General features: G+C 38.2%; 1 protein-coding gene across 2 annotated transcripts in view; it reads right to left on the bottom strand.

Moving 5' to 3' along the window:
- Nucleotides 1-7006: 7006 nt before the first annotated feature.
- Nucleotides 7007-17547, bottom strand: part of LOC143029730 (neurotactin-like) — a 57586-nt gene continuing 47045 nt past the window's right edge. For both annotated transcript variants that reach the window (XM_076192606.1, XM_076192605.1), the window contains 2 exons: nt 9682-10363; nt 7007-9595 (listed from right to left, as the gene is read on the bottom strand). In XM_076192606.1, the coding sequence (XP_076048721.1) occupies nt 8955-9595; nt 9682-10363 (1323 nt within the window). In that variant the 3' untranslated portion in view covers nt 7007-8954. The remainder of the gene's footprint in view (nt 9596-9681; nt 10364-17547) is intronic.

Below are 17547 nucleotides of genomic sequence, written 5' to 3'. Positions count from 1 at the left end.
ATAATGAAATGAAAAGACGCATCATAATTGGTTTGAAAGTGTTTGGTAAGTATAATAAAATCCTGAGAGGCTGCCTTTATGTTTGAAACGTAAATTTTACAATCAATGCATTCTGCCAGCAATAATCTACAGGTGTGAGACTTGGAAACTGACGAAGGCGATGGAAACAAAGCTAAGGACTGCACAGAGGAGAATGGAGAACAATGCTGGGGATAACGCTGAGAGACCAATAGAGAGCAAGTTGGGTGATAGAGCAAACTAGAGTGAAAGATATTGTGGAGGCGGTAAAAGAGAGGAAGTGGAATTGGGCAGGTAAGTTAGCGCGAACGACTGATGAGCGATGGAGCAAGTGTGTTACTGAGTGGACGCCGCGAGATGGGAAGCGTGGAAGAGGGAGACCAGACAGGAGGTGGAGAGACGAATTGAGAAGTTGCAGGAGTGACATGACAGAGATTGGCGCGGTCGTGTGAATCATGGAATGCTATGAAGGAAGCTTTTGTTCAGCAGTGGACTCGGGATGGCAGATTTGATTGATTGACTACGTATGTTTAACATAGATAATAAAGTATATACTACAGTCTGTACAATTTGTGCTACTACTACATTACATATCCGTACAATCATGGATTTATTTTTTCAATGTCTCTTTATTTAGTATAATAAATATAATTTCTACTAGAAAAACATTTTCTTGTGTGGTGGATACCTTGGTACCCCGTCTACCCCCCACCACCATTCAAACTACGCGATTTTCTATTGGCATGATTCCTCTCGGTCTCTATATATTGCGTAAATTAAGAACTACCCTGTATTTATTAAAAGATTGTTGCAAAGAGCACACACATATCTCCTACAGAAATGTAAAAGTGATTAATATTATATATAAAATTATATCAGTATATAAAAAAGTACAATCGAACCCCCCTCTCTTCTTTCAACACCGTTCTATATAAATCACATAACACATTATTTGGACCTTAATTGCAATCACTTCTACTTTTATTAACTCTTTACAAACCCCAAGGGTGATCCTTCATCCACGAATTGCTGAGGTGACGAGGGGCGTTCAGTAGGTTTTAATGTATTTGAAATGGGTGTCAATATTGGGGGGGGGAGAGGGCTTTTTATACATACAGAGCTGGATCCACTATACTTTTCACCATCTTAAAATTTGATGTATGAGATCATCGATAGTGAGAATACGCAATGCAAGAATATAATTATTTCTTAAAATTTCTTCCCCAATTTCGCAACCACATAATATCGAAAGTTAGCACATGGGATATGTGTACAATCACAGCGCAAGTATCGGGAAAAAACACGACATGACGTCATATGAAATTCAGAGGTAAGGGATCTGAAGTATATACAAACTTGGGAAGGTATCTATTTTTTTCTCTCATCTAGCACCAATCATCGCCATAGTGTCGTGTATACTAGTGAAATTTTAAACAAATGTTAAAATGGAAGCAGGGCTGCTCCAATCTATAAACAAAATAGCAACTGTTATAGGTCCTAAGCTGCTGTGCTCCCTTAAGTGCTATATATAATGAAACCTCACTACTATGAGGGGACCAAACACTAAATCCTGTTTAGCCCCCTACCATATATATATATATATATATATATATATATATATATATATATATATATATATAAATGCGTAAATAGATAAATAAATGTTGGTATTCTTTTATAATTTTAAGAGGATATTCAAATGCAGGGGATCCCTCTATCTAGTGAATAGCCAAACCTATCTCAATCTAACCATTTATTGGGCAGGATGATTCCCAGTGCTTTTCAGGGTTGTTGCACTGCATTTTTATTCTGTGAAGAGCACGCGCTGCCCATCAAAATATTAAACTTTGTAAACATAACATGGATAACTTGTACCTATACTGTACATAGACTGTTAAGTGTTAAGTTGGCGGTACACTTGGCATTTTTTGTTAGCATGCTACTTGCATTTGCTACTTTGAGTACAAACTACTTCGGTTACGCTCTTTTGTTTTTCAAACTTCCAAATGTCAAATTATTCTTGCGTCATAGTGAAGCTGAATTACGAATTAAGGAGAAGTTATACATATACAAATGTTAGACACCTTGTTGATATATTCTTACGGAAATCTAGAATATTGTAACCCAAGTCGTTTCTATTCAAACGAAATAGCAAAAGCAAGTAGCATGCTATTCTAGTGTGCTGCCACCTTTACTGTAAGATATTGTAAAAATACAATTGTAAATTTATATTGTAAAATATTCCCTACATCTAGTGGGGTATGGGAATTTTGTGTATTCGTGCTAATATGTAAATAGTTTTGGATATCTTGAAGACTATAGTAGACGCAACGAGAACTGGCCACATCTCAACAGATAACACGGCCCGCACGGCTCGCCCACCCACCCACCCACCCGCCCGCCCGCCCTCTCTCTCTCTCTCTATATATATATATATATATATATATATATATATATATATATATATATATATATTTATCCATGGCGAGAACGTGCGTGTGGATGCAATGTTTTCTGAATGCAGTGTGGGGGCGTGGCCAGAGAAGGGATAGAGTGGCAACGTCGCTCTCTCCCGCACATATGCCATGTCCACGAATCGAGGAAACGAAACCTTTGTATAGAAAACATTGCTTTGATTTATACCTCAGTGGTGGTGTGTGACAAAAAATTATAATATAATTATATGTGGCAACATTATAAAATCATAAAATAAAGTTTAAAATAAAATAGAATTATAAGATAATTATATGTGGCAACACGGGGAATCTCCGTGCTCCGCCCTAATGGCCAGTTTTCGATGCACCGAGTATAGTCTTGTGGATTTGATTTTTTTTAAACAGAATCTTGTGATCACATATCTACACTAGAATGAAAAAATGCAGGTTCAAAAACAAGCCGTAAATCTTCAAAAATAAGTATTAGATGTTCAAAAAGTATAACGATGATTCACATGGTCACACATAAGACGACAAAAAAGTATAGTTCGAAATTTCAAAATGGTTGGGTCAGAAGTAGAAAATACTAAATGTCTTGAATGAAAAACTTTTGAAACTAGAATACATCAATTGCTGGGGATGATTGTACTTATGAAAATGGAATAACACAGAAAATTAAATTTAATTAAAAAGATAGTTGCTTGTAATTTCGGTTATTGCTGGAATTACTGTTTTTACATTCGTGAACAAATGTGGATACAATTAAATTTGTTGGTTGGTTTTACATAAATAATAAAGTGAAGAGTTTCTACAATACAACCACGATCAATTATTAACATTCACCAACGTTACTGAATAAAAATAACATTGTTCCCATTACAGAAGCCCAATTAAGATATATTTCATATCAATCAGCTCCAATATACAGACAAACATATTATTAAGCTAGAAAAAAAACAAGGGAATGTAGATGAGTGCGTGTACAGTGTACAGAATGCGTATATGTGTACACACACATGTATACACTAGGTGTATGCATGTACGCATGCACACACACATACATATGGAACCAAAGACAGGTACCTGGAAGTAGTGGTTTTGCAAGGCAGACGTCAGAGATAATCAGCACTCTGCTACCCATCTTCAAAGCCCACCAACACCCTTGTCTTCATCTACAGGTGCGGCACCAGGCTGATATTCGGTCTCTGGAATGGGCCCAAGATCTCTCCTCCACATGAAGAGATAACGAACGACTGCTTTCCCTCCTACTAACCGACGACATACAAACAGACCCACACTAATACAACATGGGACAGTGCACCAGCTTTTATTCCCAGAGGGCTCTGGGGTTCCAGCCAGGGGAATTTGCGCCAATGATGATTACACACATCATACAAAAGTAGCCCCACACTCCCATTTTCTTTGGTTCTGAAGTTTAGATAAACCCACTAATGTAGTTAGGTCCTCAACCTTCTTTGTAGATGAAAACGATGAAGATGAAATATATACATAGGTACAAGGTACATTTTGGCAGCAGTTTTTTATACAAGTACTATTGAAGTCACTAGCAACCGCAGCAGTGAACAATTTTGTGAACTTTCAGGTATCTCTCATCCTTACATAAGGAGTGCATTATTCTGTTTAATTTATCTTGCTTTGTTGAAGAAATACATGTTTTTGTGTATCAATACAAAGGGTTCTGGTGTTGTGATCCCTTTTTACCTATAATGTAGCATGAGCTTTGTCTCCTGTATTGTTGGCTTATACATGTTGTGTTTGTGTAGAAAGGTTTGTAGTTTCAAATATTTGTGCTTTATGACATTTATGCTAATCTGGAGTAAGTTTAACCTGTGTTCATTTTGTTGTGGAGTGTTTTTCAGTGTTGGAATGTGCACATGCAAACAACAGTTTCAGTCTATGGTGTATTGTGATGTATCTATTAGTGTGGTCAACTCTTGTACAACCTTTCAAGGCTATCTCTTTGGTGCTCTAGTCCCAAAGGATAGAAATGCTATTGCTGCTGACAAAATATTAGTGTTGTGAATCCATGAACAGCTATTGTTGCAAAGTATTGTTGTATGTACATGTGATAAGTCTGGAACATCTTTGGCATGCCTACAGGGCCTGGGCTTGTTTCTCTCACCGCTTTAGAATAGAAAATGGAGACAAGATGTCATTATGCTGCTCTCCCTTTCCGAAAAATATGTATAAATAAATATATAAGTAAATGCAGGAAGACTGTTGAGGAATATGACTGTGAGTGAGCTCAGACCTATCCCAAAGACTGGATACTAGCTCCTTGGGGTCGCACAGCAGGGTGGAGATGAAGATACTGGCAAGCTTTGAACAATGAGACTTCACTGGGCATCTAACCTCACATGTAATAGTTCTCTCTGCGTCTTTATCGTGAGTTCACAACTAACAGGAGTTTGCCATTGGACATTACATATATTTATATATATGCACGTGTGTGTATGCACATATGTATATGTGAACATTGTAATTTCAACTACATGCAATGTGAAGACAAGTTTCATATGCCTACCAGGACCAGGGGTAGGGAAAACTTACTGCTTGTATTCTACAGAACCTGTTTTTCCTTCCTGATAACCACTTGAGGATGTAACTAAAGGAAACCTTCACTCCTCCAGTCAGGCTCTCTATCAACTCGGAAAATAATCAGGAGGTGCTAAGATAAGAGGGAGGGTGGAGGGGTGTGGAGTGTATTCAGGGATGGAATGGGTGGAAATGATTTTATGCCTTTTCCTTTTTGGCTACCTCCCTTGTAAGGGGGAAAAAGCCTTGGTATATGTATGTATATTATATTATACAGGGGGTCCTCAACATGCCTCATTTTGACTTTATGGTGGTACAGAATATATTTCTATTTGTCATTTTGGGGACTGTTCTCATTTTCATTTTTTTATTAGCTTCATTTTTGTAATTTTCTATATTATAATTATGTTCTCCCCGTCTGAGGTATTGGTTGCATGTTATTGTGGCAAAGTAACATGCAGTTGATACTTAAGGGTCTATATGGGGTGCCCCTACGGACCAGAGCCACACATCATTTTGTTTGTGATAGAGGAAAACTCTGTTGATAGAGAAATGATGACGCTTTTATACTACGACTGTCCCTCCATTATGCTGTCCCCCAACCCCTTGTTACTATCCTGTACCATTTCTCTGAATATTCATTTCCTTTTTTTGCCTACCCTGTGGTGGGGGAAAAGAATACTACCACCAAGTCTTCCCACTTGAGTCATAAAAGGCAACAAAAAATGGGAAGGGGGATGGGGTTAGGAGTCCTTCTACCTGTAGCCCCAAAGGGTACATTCCTAAAAAAAAAAGAAAAGGCATAAGAGGATCTGGGAGTTTTCCAACCAGTACCCTAAGGTTTGGGTCTTTTAATGTGCATGTATGTGGTACAGATGAGAGTAAAAGGGAAGAGATAGGCAGTATATTTGTGAGAAGATGGATGTGCTGGCTTTGAGTGAAACTATAGGGGTTACTAGGCTGGATAGAGTGAGGAGGTGAGGAGGAGAACGAGGGTGGAAAGGGAGTTGGTAGATAGGGTTGATGAAAGAGTATTAGGATGGTTTGGACTCATGGAAAGAATGAGTGAAGAAAGATTAGTAAAAGAGGTGTGGAAGGTGGGGGTGGAAGGAGTGAATATGAGGGGGAATGAATCACAATGGCAAAAGCCGACAAGACTGTGAGAAAAAACACCTTGTGAGATCGAAACCTTTATTAGTACTACGTTTCGCTTGTTACAGCTTTTTCAAGTACAGACATGACACACACTCTGAGCACATATAAGCCAACAGGGAAGGAACTGGGAGAGGTTATCAGGGAGGGGTGGGTGGTAGGTGGAGGGGGACGGGTGGGACTTGGTGGAGACAAAGGAGGACATTTCGGACAGTTTGTTGAAGTGGACTAAGGGGGACATTTCATACATTTATTTAATGCGGGTAACAGATGGATTATAGGAGGGGCGATGTTAAACATGCCTCTGTTCTGCTCAATGGTTTTGAAGCTTTGAATGGCGGCCGCTTCGAGGCATTTTCTCCTCATCCTATCTGGTTCACTAAACAGAAGTTCTGCGTTATCCCAATCCATCAGGTGGTCGTTGTTATCCACCGGAACACCAACGACCACCTGATGGATTGGGATAACGCAGAACTTCTGTTTAGTGAACCAGATAGGATGAGGAGAAAATGCCTCGAAGCGGCCGCCATTCAAAGCTTCAAAACCATTGAGCAGAACAGAGGCATGTTTAACATCGCCCCTCCTATAATCCATCTGTTACCCGCATTAAATAAATGTATGAAATGTCCCCCTTAGTCCACTTCAACAAACTGTCCGAAATGTCCTCCTTTGTCTCCACCAAGTCCCACCCGTCCCCCTCCACCTACCACCCACCCCTCCCTGATAACCTCTCCCAGTTCCTTCCCTGTTGGCTTATATGTGCTCAGAGTGTGTGTCATGTCTGTACTTGAAAAAGCTGTAACAAGCGAAACGTAGTACTAATAAAGGTTTCGATCTCACAAGGTGTTTATTCCCATGAGGGGGAATCCTTGGATGGGATGGATGGATGGGTGTAAGAAGGGCATTACAAAAGAGAGGGATGTCTGTTGAAGAAGGTTGGGAGAGTGCGGGGGATAGGGGTGAATGGAGAAGGGTTGTGTATGGATGATGCTGTGATGCATGAGGGGTAGGGTGGGGGATGGAGGGGTGAGGAAGTATGAATGAGAAATAATTTGACGCAGCCCAAAGGGATTTCTCTCCGTCTTCTCCTTTTCTGCATGAGGGGATGTAGAGGGGGGGTCGCTGAATTAATGAAGTGGCCTTGTTGTGGATGTGCTGTGTCTTGCGACACCGCTTCTGACCCAGGGCAGTTGACAGGATGCAGGGATGACCCGTCATCCAGGAGGTGCCAAGATGAGAGGGAGGGAGGAGGGTGGAGGGGAGTGGAATATGTAGGGGATGGAATGGGTGGGAGTGGTTTCTATGCTTTTTTCTTTTTGGCTACCCCCTGTGTAAGGGGGAGGAAAGCCTTTGGTATATGTATGTATAATTATGTTCTCCTTTCATTTTCCTATGATCCAGTTCAGTTTCTTAATATATACAAATGACTTTAGGGTGTTTTAGACTAGGGTAATTCCAACTTATGTCTAAAATTGCTTTATGTTGGTCCATAGGATCTCTGATGTAATTCAAGGACCCCCTGTTGCTGTCCTTATGGCTATGGAGGGTAGGCTATCAACCCCTCCAGAGTAAAATTTGTAATAAACTAAGATATATGTGTATACATATGTATGTAAATGTTTATGTGAATGAGGTGGTTAAGAGGCCTCTGCCAGGCATGGGCTGAATCTGTGTTTGAATCAAATACTTTATGATTTTTAGGGAAGCTTGAAAAGAGGATAGAAAGGTTTCAACTGTTAACTTTTCCCCAAAGATTCCCAAAAAGAAGATTCTAGGAGTGGAGAATACAGAGGCTCCACAATCTGTCATTCAGGTGGTAAAGTGTTGCCCCATCCTTGTGTGTCCCACTGCAGATATGATGCCTGTCTTCATAAGAAGATAAGGGATAAACCCTTTAGGGTGTGGAACCTAATATAGGCGAAAAACAAAATACATGCACACACACATACATGTATATATATATACATGCATACATATATAGTACATACATACAGTATGACATGTGTATAAACATACTGTACACAGTACATCAACACATATGTATATGAATATCCATATAAAGTATTTCTTTGTACAATATTTGAGTACAATAAAATGTTCTTGCTCAAGGAACACTGGAACATTTTTTATCTCTCTTTATCATGGAGGTAAACTGGCCATCGGTATTCCTTGTCAAGCTGCAATAAGAGGCTAACAATCTAACACTGTACAAGCTTTTTTATGCAAAAGCCTCCTGCAACTGCAAGATCTCTGTATCTTTAAATTATCAATAAGCACTACAACAGACTAATTTGGTACACAACTGAAACCAATTTAGCTTACTATACTTTAAAAAAATGGCTGGGTTGGAAATTTGTCTGAACAAGAAATTTCATATCAACATTTGGAAAATAGCTTTGCAATTACTCTCTATGACTTCAAACAAGGCTTAATATACTAGTCCAAAAAAAGAAAGAAAAAAAGATAAATAATAATAATAAAAAAAAATAAAACAACTCTTGACTAAATCTATCACAATCGTTCACATTGCAGCCAACTGCCTCACTGCAATTCAGTAGTTTATCATCATCCCCTCCCTCATCCCATAGGAAATCCCAACAGCAGTCCGTAGGCAGAGGTGCTCAGTCAGGAAACCCACTCTTGTGGAAAAGGATGGCAGTGATTTGGGTTTCAAACTGTGTGTGTTGAGAGAGGTTAAGGCTCAGTATTGGGCTTTTATACAATGTAAAAATGGCAGTGGCAATAAGGCCTTTGTGTTGCTTGAAGCAGCTCTCCTGAGCTGTCAGAGAGGATTCATTCTCGGCGCGCCAGCTGTGACAATGACCTCCAGTGTTGGCACTGTGATCGATGGCGTTCGATCGTCACCTCGTCATCCAGCAGGTACACCCCAATGTTGGCAGGTGTCGACCCATGCAGCTGTGGGGCCCCCGTGTCAATAAAACGAAAAAACAGGTCCTGAACATTTTTCACAAACCGAGCATCACTTCTAGTTCTAAGCTTGTAAGTACCCATGATTGCCTCGACATCTGACAGCCCATCTGCTAAGCCACCCAAGTGGGACGCCCGGGCATGGCGAGCCAAGTACGAGTACACAGGAGGACGGCGCTTCTTGTACTGAGCCTCCCGGGCAAGACGCACCGCCATTTCAAGGGCTGGACAGGTGACAGTAGCGTCGGACACAAGGGTAGTCAGCAAAAGCCATGGGTTGTCTAAGAGACCTGAGTACCAGCTCAGCATCACTTTGGGGTTTGGTGGTGCTGGGGTTGTCGAGACTTCCTGAGGAGGGTAGCCTCGGTACTGTGGTCGCCTCACTTCATTCTTGCTCTCTCTGTCATGATCCAGAGCTTGGGATATTGTTTCTATAAGTAATTGGTTTGAACCAAGGTCATCCCGACGGTCGAGAAGTCGCTCGGCGGATCCTTGCTGGGTGGACCCTGTCAAATGAAAGTGTATTAAGTATTCATATTATCATTGCCATTTCTGTATCATGAATACCCACTTAACTTAAGTAAATACTTACCAATAACTAGAGGCACAAGCGGGGGTGAAGGCACGTTGGGTAGGATAACACCGTCCTTGACAAGCCACGTGTGGTCCCTGTGATGCAGGGTTCCCACGTGACGCCAAGCCAATGGAATAGCTTCCATTATATCTTCTGCCGATTTGGATAATAGACACTCCATGTCGGAGCATCCGAGTGATTCTATGGCTAAATTTGTCTTTGCTTGTCGCCAGTTCAAGGAGGGTGTAGCTAAGCTTGCCCCAGTGATCCAGGCAAAATGGAAGAGGCGTGCAGCATCCTGACGACCTACCAACGCCCACACCAACGATGCCCCAGCCTCATGGCCCAAGAGTGTGATGCGTTCAGGGTCTCCACCAAAGTGCTCCACGTTATGTTGAACCCATATTAAAGCAGCGATGAGATCAGAGGCTCCCTGGTTGCCTGATGCATAGGGATAAGTGCTCATGGACAAGAGGGAGTGTGGAAGGAAGCCAAGGGCACCTCGGCGGATTTGAGGAATTACCATAACGAAGTGACGGTCCACGATCACCTTTGATGTTGGCTCAAGCCAGGTTCTCGAATAACCACCTAAGCTATTGCCCCCTATGTATACTACAACAGGCAGAGGAGTGTCGTATCCAAGCTTGGGTGTGAACACATCCAGCAGCAGACAGTCTTCGTCTCCCTCCATCACGGCTCCCTGTGGAGGAAATGGCTCTCAGAGGGAGGTAATATGTATATGTACCATTCAATACATTCAATGAGTATAATATACTCAACTGTATGTAATTATTTTCTATAAATCAATGCAAACTGCTACACCATGCTGAGTAACAATATGTTCATACCAAGATGTACATGTTTAATCTTGATCCCATTAAATAAAACAAGGTGAATATGGTGATATTGCAGAATAGTATATCCTTATGCTATGAAACTTCAATGTGAACTTAATTTCTTTTGTTCTAGGGTTCTCTCAATTTAATAATACTATTTTGATGTTGATAAAAAAATATAAAGGAGAATTTTTGTAACTGTTCTCCACTACTGCAATGTAGTCATGTATCTTAATATTTTCACAGTCACAGCTGTGATAATTATTTAGATAAGGTAGAAATATATCCACGACTTCATATCTAGAATTTTTATGTGTAAATTTAGTGTTTTCTATTTAATGCTAGATGATGGTCTGGACAAAGATAACTAAAACAAAACAATAACTAGATCAATTGTAAACCCCCCATCTTGTGTTGATTGGTGGGAGTCCGGGGTGCTCCGCCGTTACCCAGGTCATGGTATTCTATTTTCTGTTTTTTTATTTATTTCCTTATTTTTTATTATAACCTAACTGAACCATTAATGCTCTTAAATCATAAATTGAGTAATAGGAAAATGTTACCATGACCTGAGTGATGGAGAAGCACTTCTGACCTTTGTCAATCGGTGTATTTACCTAGTTGTATCTTACAGGAAGGGGAGTTACGCTCGTGGTGTCCTGCCTTTGTATCTCGCAGTGTCTGGTTTGCTCTTAAATTCGTGAATGGTTTTTGCACACACTGTTGTTTCGTTCAGTTTGTTCTAAAAGTCCACCACTCTGTGTGGAAAACTGTTCTTCTCCAGATCTCTTCTATAACTATCCATTTTGATTTTTTCCCATGTCTTCTTGTGTTTCTCTTGTCCCAATTTAGTAAGTCCGCTCTATCAAGTATTTCCATGCCTTTCATGATTCTGTAGATGGTCAGTAGGTCGCCTCTCTCTCTCTCTCTCTTCTTTGTTCCAAAATCAGTAACTTTAATTTAGCCAGTCTCTCTTCATATGACAAGTTTGAAAGTGCTGGGGCCATTTTTGTGGTTGCTCTCTGGATTCTTTCAATTTTCTTTGTATTCTTACTGGTATTGGGTGACCTCACAGCATACTCCAGTCTAGGCCTTATTAGTGTGACTAATATTTTTCTAATAATTTTTTCATCTAAATTGGTAAACGCCACTTTTATTGATCTTAGCAAGTTATAGGATACTCCGACAATTTTGTTTATTTGTTTATCAGGGGGACAAGTCATTTGAGATAATTACTCCCAGGTCTTTCTCAGATCCCACTTTCTTTACTTCCTTTGTTCCAACTTTATATCCTGATATTCTTTTTTTTCCGAACTCTATTATGCTGCATTTCCTAAAGTTGGAAGTACACTTCCCACTTCTGACTCCATTTCCAAACCTTGTTTAGGTCTTTCTGTAGTGATTCACAGTCCGTTTCAGTTTTCATTTTCCTCAACAATTTAGTATCATCTGCAAAGAAACTCATGTAACATTCCACATCTTCATCCATAACATTCACATAAATAGTGAACATTATTGGAGCCAATACAGATCCCTGTGGAACTCCAGTAATCACCTCCTCCCAACCTGAACACTTTTCTCTGAGAACTACTCTCATTTTTCTACCACGCAGGGTATCCTCCATCCAGTTTAGTAGGTTGCCTTGTGTCCCTCCTATGTTTTCCAATTTTCTAAATAATTTTTTTGTATAGTACTTTGTCAAAGGCTTTTTGTAAGTCTAGGAAAGCACAATCAGCCCATCCATCCCTTTCTTGTATTTTATCTATTAGCCTTGAGTAGGAACATATTAAATTTGTAGCACATGATCTTTCCTGTCTGAATCCAAATTGTCTCGAGTTTATCATATTGTTTTCTTACTGGTGTTTTACCCATCTATTCTTGATAATTTTCTGACAAATTTTGGCTACAGTGCTTGTAAGGGAGACTGGTCTATAATTAGTTGGTTCTTCCTTGTTTCCTCCTTTATATATTGGTACAATGTTGGCTTTTTCCAGTCCTTTGGTATTTTTTCTTCTTCAAGTGAGCAACTTATTATGTTGTATATTTTGTCCATTAGTTCCTCTTTGCATTCTTATAGTATCCATTTTGCAGTTCCGTCTGGACCATGCAATTTCCTAACATCAAGGTTCGTTAACTGATCCATTATTTCTTCTTGTGTTATTATTTCCCTCATGGGAGGATATCACACATCACTTTCTTTGTAATGCTGTACTTTTTCTCTAGTGAAAACCGACTTGAAGTGATTGTTCATGACTTTGGCCATTTCTAGTTCTTCTGTGTATTCTGTATACCCTTGGCATAGTTTCACCATTTCCTGTTAATTTTTAAGTTTACCATTCACATATCTATAGAATAGATTGGGTTGACCTTTACATTTTTCTATGATGTCTTTTTTGTAGTTTCTTCTTTCATTTCTGCACACTTTTACATATTCATTTCTATAGTTGATATATATTTGCCATCTTCCAGGTTCTTTACCTATTCTCCATCTTTTCCAAGCTTTGTCTCTTCTCTCTTTCGCCTTACTGCATCTTCTGTTGAACCAGCATTTAATGTACACCTATTTTTGTTTCTGTCTTGGTAAGTATTTATTCACTCCTTCATTATAGTTTCCATCAAGATATCCCATTTCTCTTCCACTTTTGTCTCTTTAATGTAAAATTTTTCCCAATTTGCATTTTGAAAGAAATTCTTAAGTTTTCCAAAGTCCGTTTTGTTGTACATTAATCTTCCTTTTCTGTACTTTTCATTTCTTTCCATATATATTTCTTCCTTAAATTCAACCTCTTATAGTTACATTAGAGATAAAAAGGTTGTTAGGAATCACATTGGTCCACTATTATCTGCTGACGGTCAACTTGAATATTCAAATGAAGGAATGTGTAATATCTTAAACAATTATTTTAGCTCGGTATTCGTAAACGAAACACCTCAAAGTGAATTCCAAACTGAAACCTGTGAAAAGTCTGGGGTAAACTTACTCACTACGGTAAATATAACAAAAGAAAAAATTAAAAGGTGTATAGACAAACTCAAAGTTAATAAAACACCAGGACCTGACGGTTGGCATCCAAGAATCTTAAAAGAAATAAAAAATGAGATTGTTGTTCCATTAGAAATTATTTTTAAGAAATCCACCATATCGGAGATGTCCCAAGAGAATGAAAGTTAGCTAATGTTACTCCCATATCTAAAAAAGGTGACAAAAAGAAGCCAAATAACTACAGGCCTATAATTTTGATTTCTATCGTAGGAAAAATAATGGAAACTATCATCAGAGATGCTATCAAACATCATTTAGAAAGTAACCGTTTGATAAATGATAGCCAGCAGACGGAAACGTTCTTGCGTGACTAACTTACTCGAATTCTACCAACACAGTTATCTCGAATTATGACAAAAGAAACAATATAGATTTAATATATCTAGACTTTGCAAAAGCTTTTGATACCGTCCCACATGAAAGACTACTTACTAAACTAGCTTTGCATGGAATAAGTGGTAGCCTATTAGGTTGGACTAGTAATTGGTTGAAAGGTCGAAAACAGAGAGTTGTTTTAAATGGAAAAACTTCTGGATGGAAAAGTGTTGCAAGTGGAGTTCCTCAGGGTTCCGTTCTTGGGCCACTTCTATTCATAGTATATATAAATGATATAGACCATGGACTAAAATCTACTGTTTCCAAATTTGCTGATGATACAAAACTGTGCGGAGTGGCAAATGATCACTCAAACCAATTAGATATTCAAGAAGATTTAGATCAATTACAGCAATGGTCTGAAAAGTGGCTAATGAAATTTAACACAAGTAAATGCAAGGTAATGCACATAGGTAAAAATAACAGTAAGATTACAAGTTATTTAGAAATTCGTTAACAAAAGTGGATAGTGAAAAAGATCTCGGCGTAATTATCAGTAACGACCTCAAATCATCCAAGCAGTGTATTTCAGCCTCTGAGAAAGCAAATAAGATTCTGGGATTGATTGCGCGATCTTTTGATTTCAAAAGTCCATCACTCATTAACAAGCTATATAAATCGTCCACATTTGGAATATGCTGTTTCCGTATGGTCACCGAATCTCATTAAAGACATTGACAGACTGGAAAAAGTACAACGGCGAGCCACAAAACTGATTCCAAATATCAAAAATATATCATACGAAAATCGACTTAAGCACATGAATCTGTTTTCCCTAAAAAAGCGTTTAGACTCAGAGGTGACTTGATACAGGTCTTTAAGATTTTAAAGGGAATTGACAACATCAAAAGTGACAAAATTTTCACATTGAATGAGAATCAGACAAGAAACAATGGTCTCAAACTGTCCGGAAACAGATTCAATTTGGAAGTAGGTAGAAACAACTTTGCCAACCGTGTAGTTAATGAATGGAATAAAACTTCCTGCACAGGTAGTGCAATGTAGTTCAGTTCGAAGCTTTAAGAATCATTTAGATAAATACCTAAGTAAGATGCTGTAATGATTATAATTTATGTTATATTATTTGTTTTTGTTTTGTTATAATTTGTCTGTCTGATTTTCATTTATTATTAATTATATGTCAATTTATAATCATTTACTATTTAACTGTTTGTTTGTTTATTCAACTATACCTATGCATTTATTTATGTATTTTATTTGTTATTTTTTACATTATTATAGTTTAATTTATTATTAATATGAAATATATATATATATATATTTTTTTTATTTTGCATCCGACCTAGTTATGGATCAAAAGGTCTCCTGTCGGCATGCTCTGCCTTTGTAATCCTTTGTAATATGTGGTCACTCTTTCCAAATGGTGTCTTGTATTCAATTTTATCCACAATTTCAGATTCTGTTGTAAATATTAAATCCAGTCTCAACAGTTCTTCATTACTTCTGTATCTGGATTTTTATTGGCCCGTTGTCTTATTGCAAGTTCCATTGTCATGTCCAGTAATACCTTTCCCCATAGATCCTTTCCACCCTTCACTGTCATCTCCTACCAACAGATTTCTTTGCAGTTAAAATCCCCCATAAGTACCAGGTTACCTCCATCCTTTAGTATCTCATTTAATGAATGCCTTGTATCATCTGATATTTTTGAATGCTCACTCTCTTTCCAAGAGCCTGTTTTTGGGGGCACATAAATCACCACAAACTTTCTACTTTTCATGTCTCTGTCTTTGACTTTTATCATGATCATTTCCACACTGTTTTTACCCTCAGTAACCTTCATCACATTTAATTTACTTTTTTGGCCAAGAACATGATTCCTCCTCCCTATTTTTTGTTTCTGTTTTTAATCCAATAATTGTATAACCCGTGTCCAACACTATTAGGTGGTATTGGATCCCTTAATTTTGTCTACACAATTCCCATTATGTCTGGTTTTTCATATGACAGGTAACCATTTAGTTCATTCAATCCTGAGATTAATCCATCAATGTTAGGATAGACCACTTTTAATTTTTTTCCTTCTCCATCCTGTTTTCTGTTTTTGTTTCGCTTACTTTGATGTACCATTTTCTCAACCTCATGTCTATGACCCTTCAATAGAACTCCTTGCTTTCAGTCTCCATTCTCTTCATGTTTTTTCTTTAGTTTCACCTTTTAGTGTCTTCTCTCTTTCTATTTCCTCAACACTCATTTCTCTTTTTATCCATATCTTGTTATAATGTTCGCTCCTTGCCAACGTACTTGCTTTTTCTAATATGTCTTCTACTACCATTTGCAATCTAATTTTATCTTTAGGGGTTGATTTCTTTCCTTAGAATATTGTCCTATTCCATACACTTCTTCTATATCTTTCCTTCCTGGGCACCATCTTGAGTTTCTTTTAGAACTGATATTGCTGTTTCTTTTTCTGATTTTTCTCTCATGTACCTCACCAGACCATGTTTTTCCTTTAGTCCATATACCACAAAATATTCTTTCCTATCCACTGTATCTCTAACCCAATTTGCCTTTTTTTTTTAATTATGTGAATGATTGTATACTTTGCATTCTCCTGCATCTGTTGTACTATTTCTGTAAAAGCAGTTTCTTCATTTTCTCTGTTTTCATTCCATTTCTTAATCTTTTACATACTTTCCTCACCTAAGTTTTCTTCAATTCTTTCAGACATTGCCTGGATTTTGTTATTTACCTCTTTTAAGTTTTCACTATTGGTAGTATCATTAATTTTTATCTTTTCATTTCCACATTCAACTTCCATTAGATAATTTTTTAATCCCTTTAGCTCATTTTTTGTTCAGAATTTGTTTTCTTCAGATCAGATATCTCACTGCTAGCTTGGGTTAAACATTCTGCTGATTCTACAATCTCCTTCCTTAGTTCTATGAATTTGTTCTCCCACCATTTTCTATTATTACTCATCTCCCTTTCTATGTCAAGATTCAACTCAAATTTCTTCTTTTGTACTTACCAAAACCAGAAATAGAGTCTTCAATATATTGTCGGAATCTCGCTGGCATTTCAAAGCCTCTGTTTACATTAGACCTCATCATGGTGCCCCTAGATGGTTCTGCTTTTGAGTCGATATTCGGCTCAAAATCATCATTTTTATTTTCTTGCATTTTCTCTCATTAAATCAATTTAACACTGAAGAGAAATTATTTTGGGTAATCACAATTGCTTCCCCTCCCATTCAATACAAACCAGACCTCCTGTTTTCTTTGCACTATTGAGAATTTTTGTCTTATTTGCCAGCCTTTGGAGCTCAAGTTGATAGGTGTTGACAGCTCAGAAGCTCATATGTGTGTGTGTGTATTTATTTAGTTGTATTTTGTAGGAAGAGAACTATGCTCGTAGTGACCTGCTATTGTATCTTTCCGTATCCAGTTTTTTCTTAAAGTCATGTATAGTCTTAGCACTCACTGTTTCCTCATTCAGTTTGTTCCAGATATCTATCACTCTGTGTGGGAAGCTCTTCTTTTTCAGATCTCTTCTGTAACTGTCCTTCTTAACCACTTCACTCCGGGCCAAAATCTCGCGGGCAGCATTAGCTGCCAGACGTACGATGTTGCATCATAATACTAGCAGGGACAACTACAATAAATATAA

Source organism: Oratosquilla oratoria, chromosome 11, assembly GCF_046742065.1.
Source record: "Oratosquilla oratoria isolate Oo_2021 chromosome 11, ASM4674206v1, whole genome shotgun sequence".
Classification (NCBI taxonomy): Eukaryota; Metazoa; Arthropoda; class Malacostraca; order Stomatopoda; family Squillidae; genus Oratosquilla; species Oratosquilla oratoria.
Note: the sequence above shows the minus strand (reverse complement) of the source record. Positions and strands in the feature narration are given on the sequence as shown.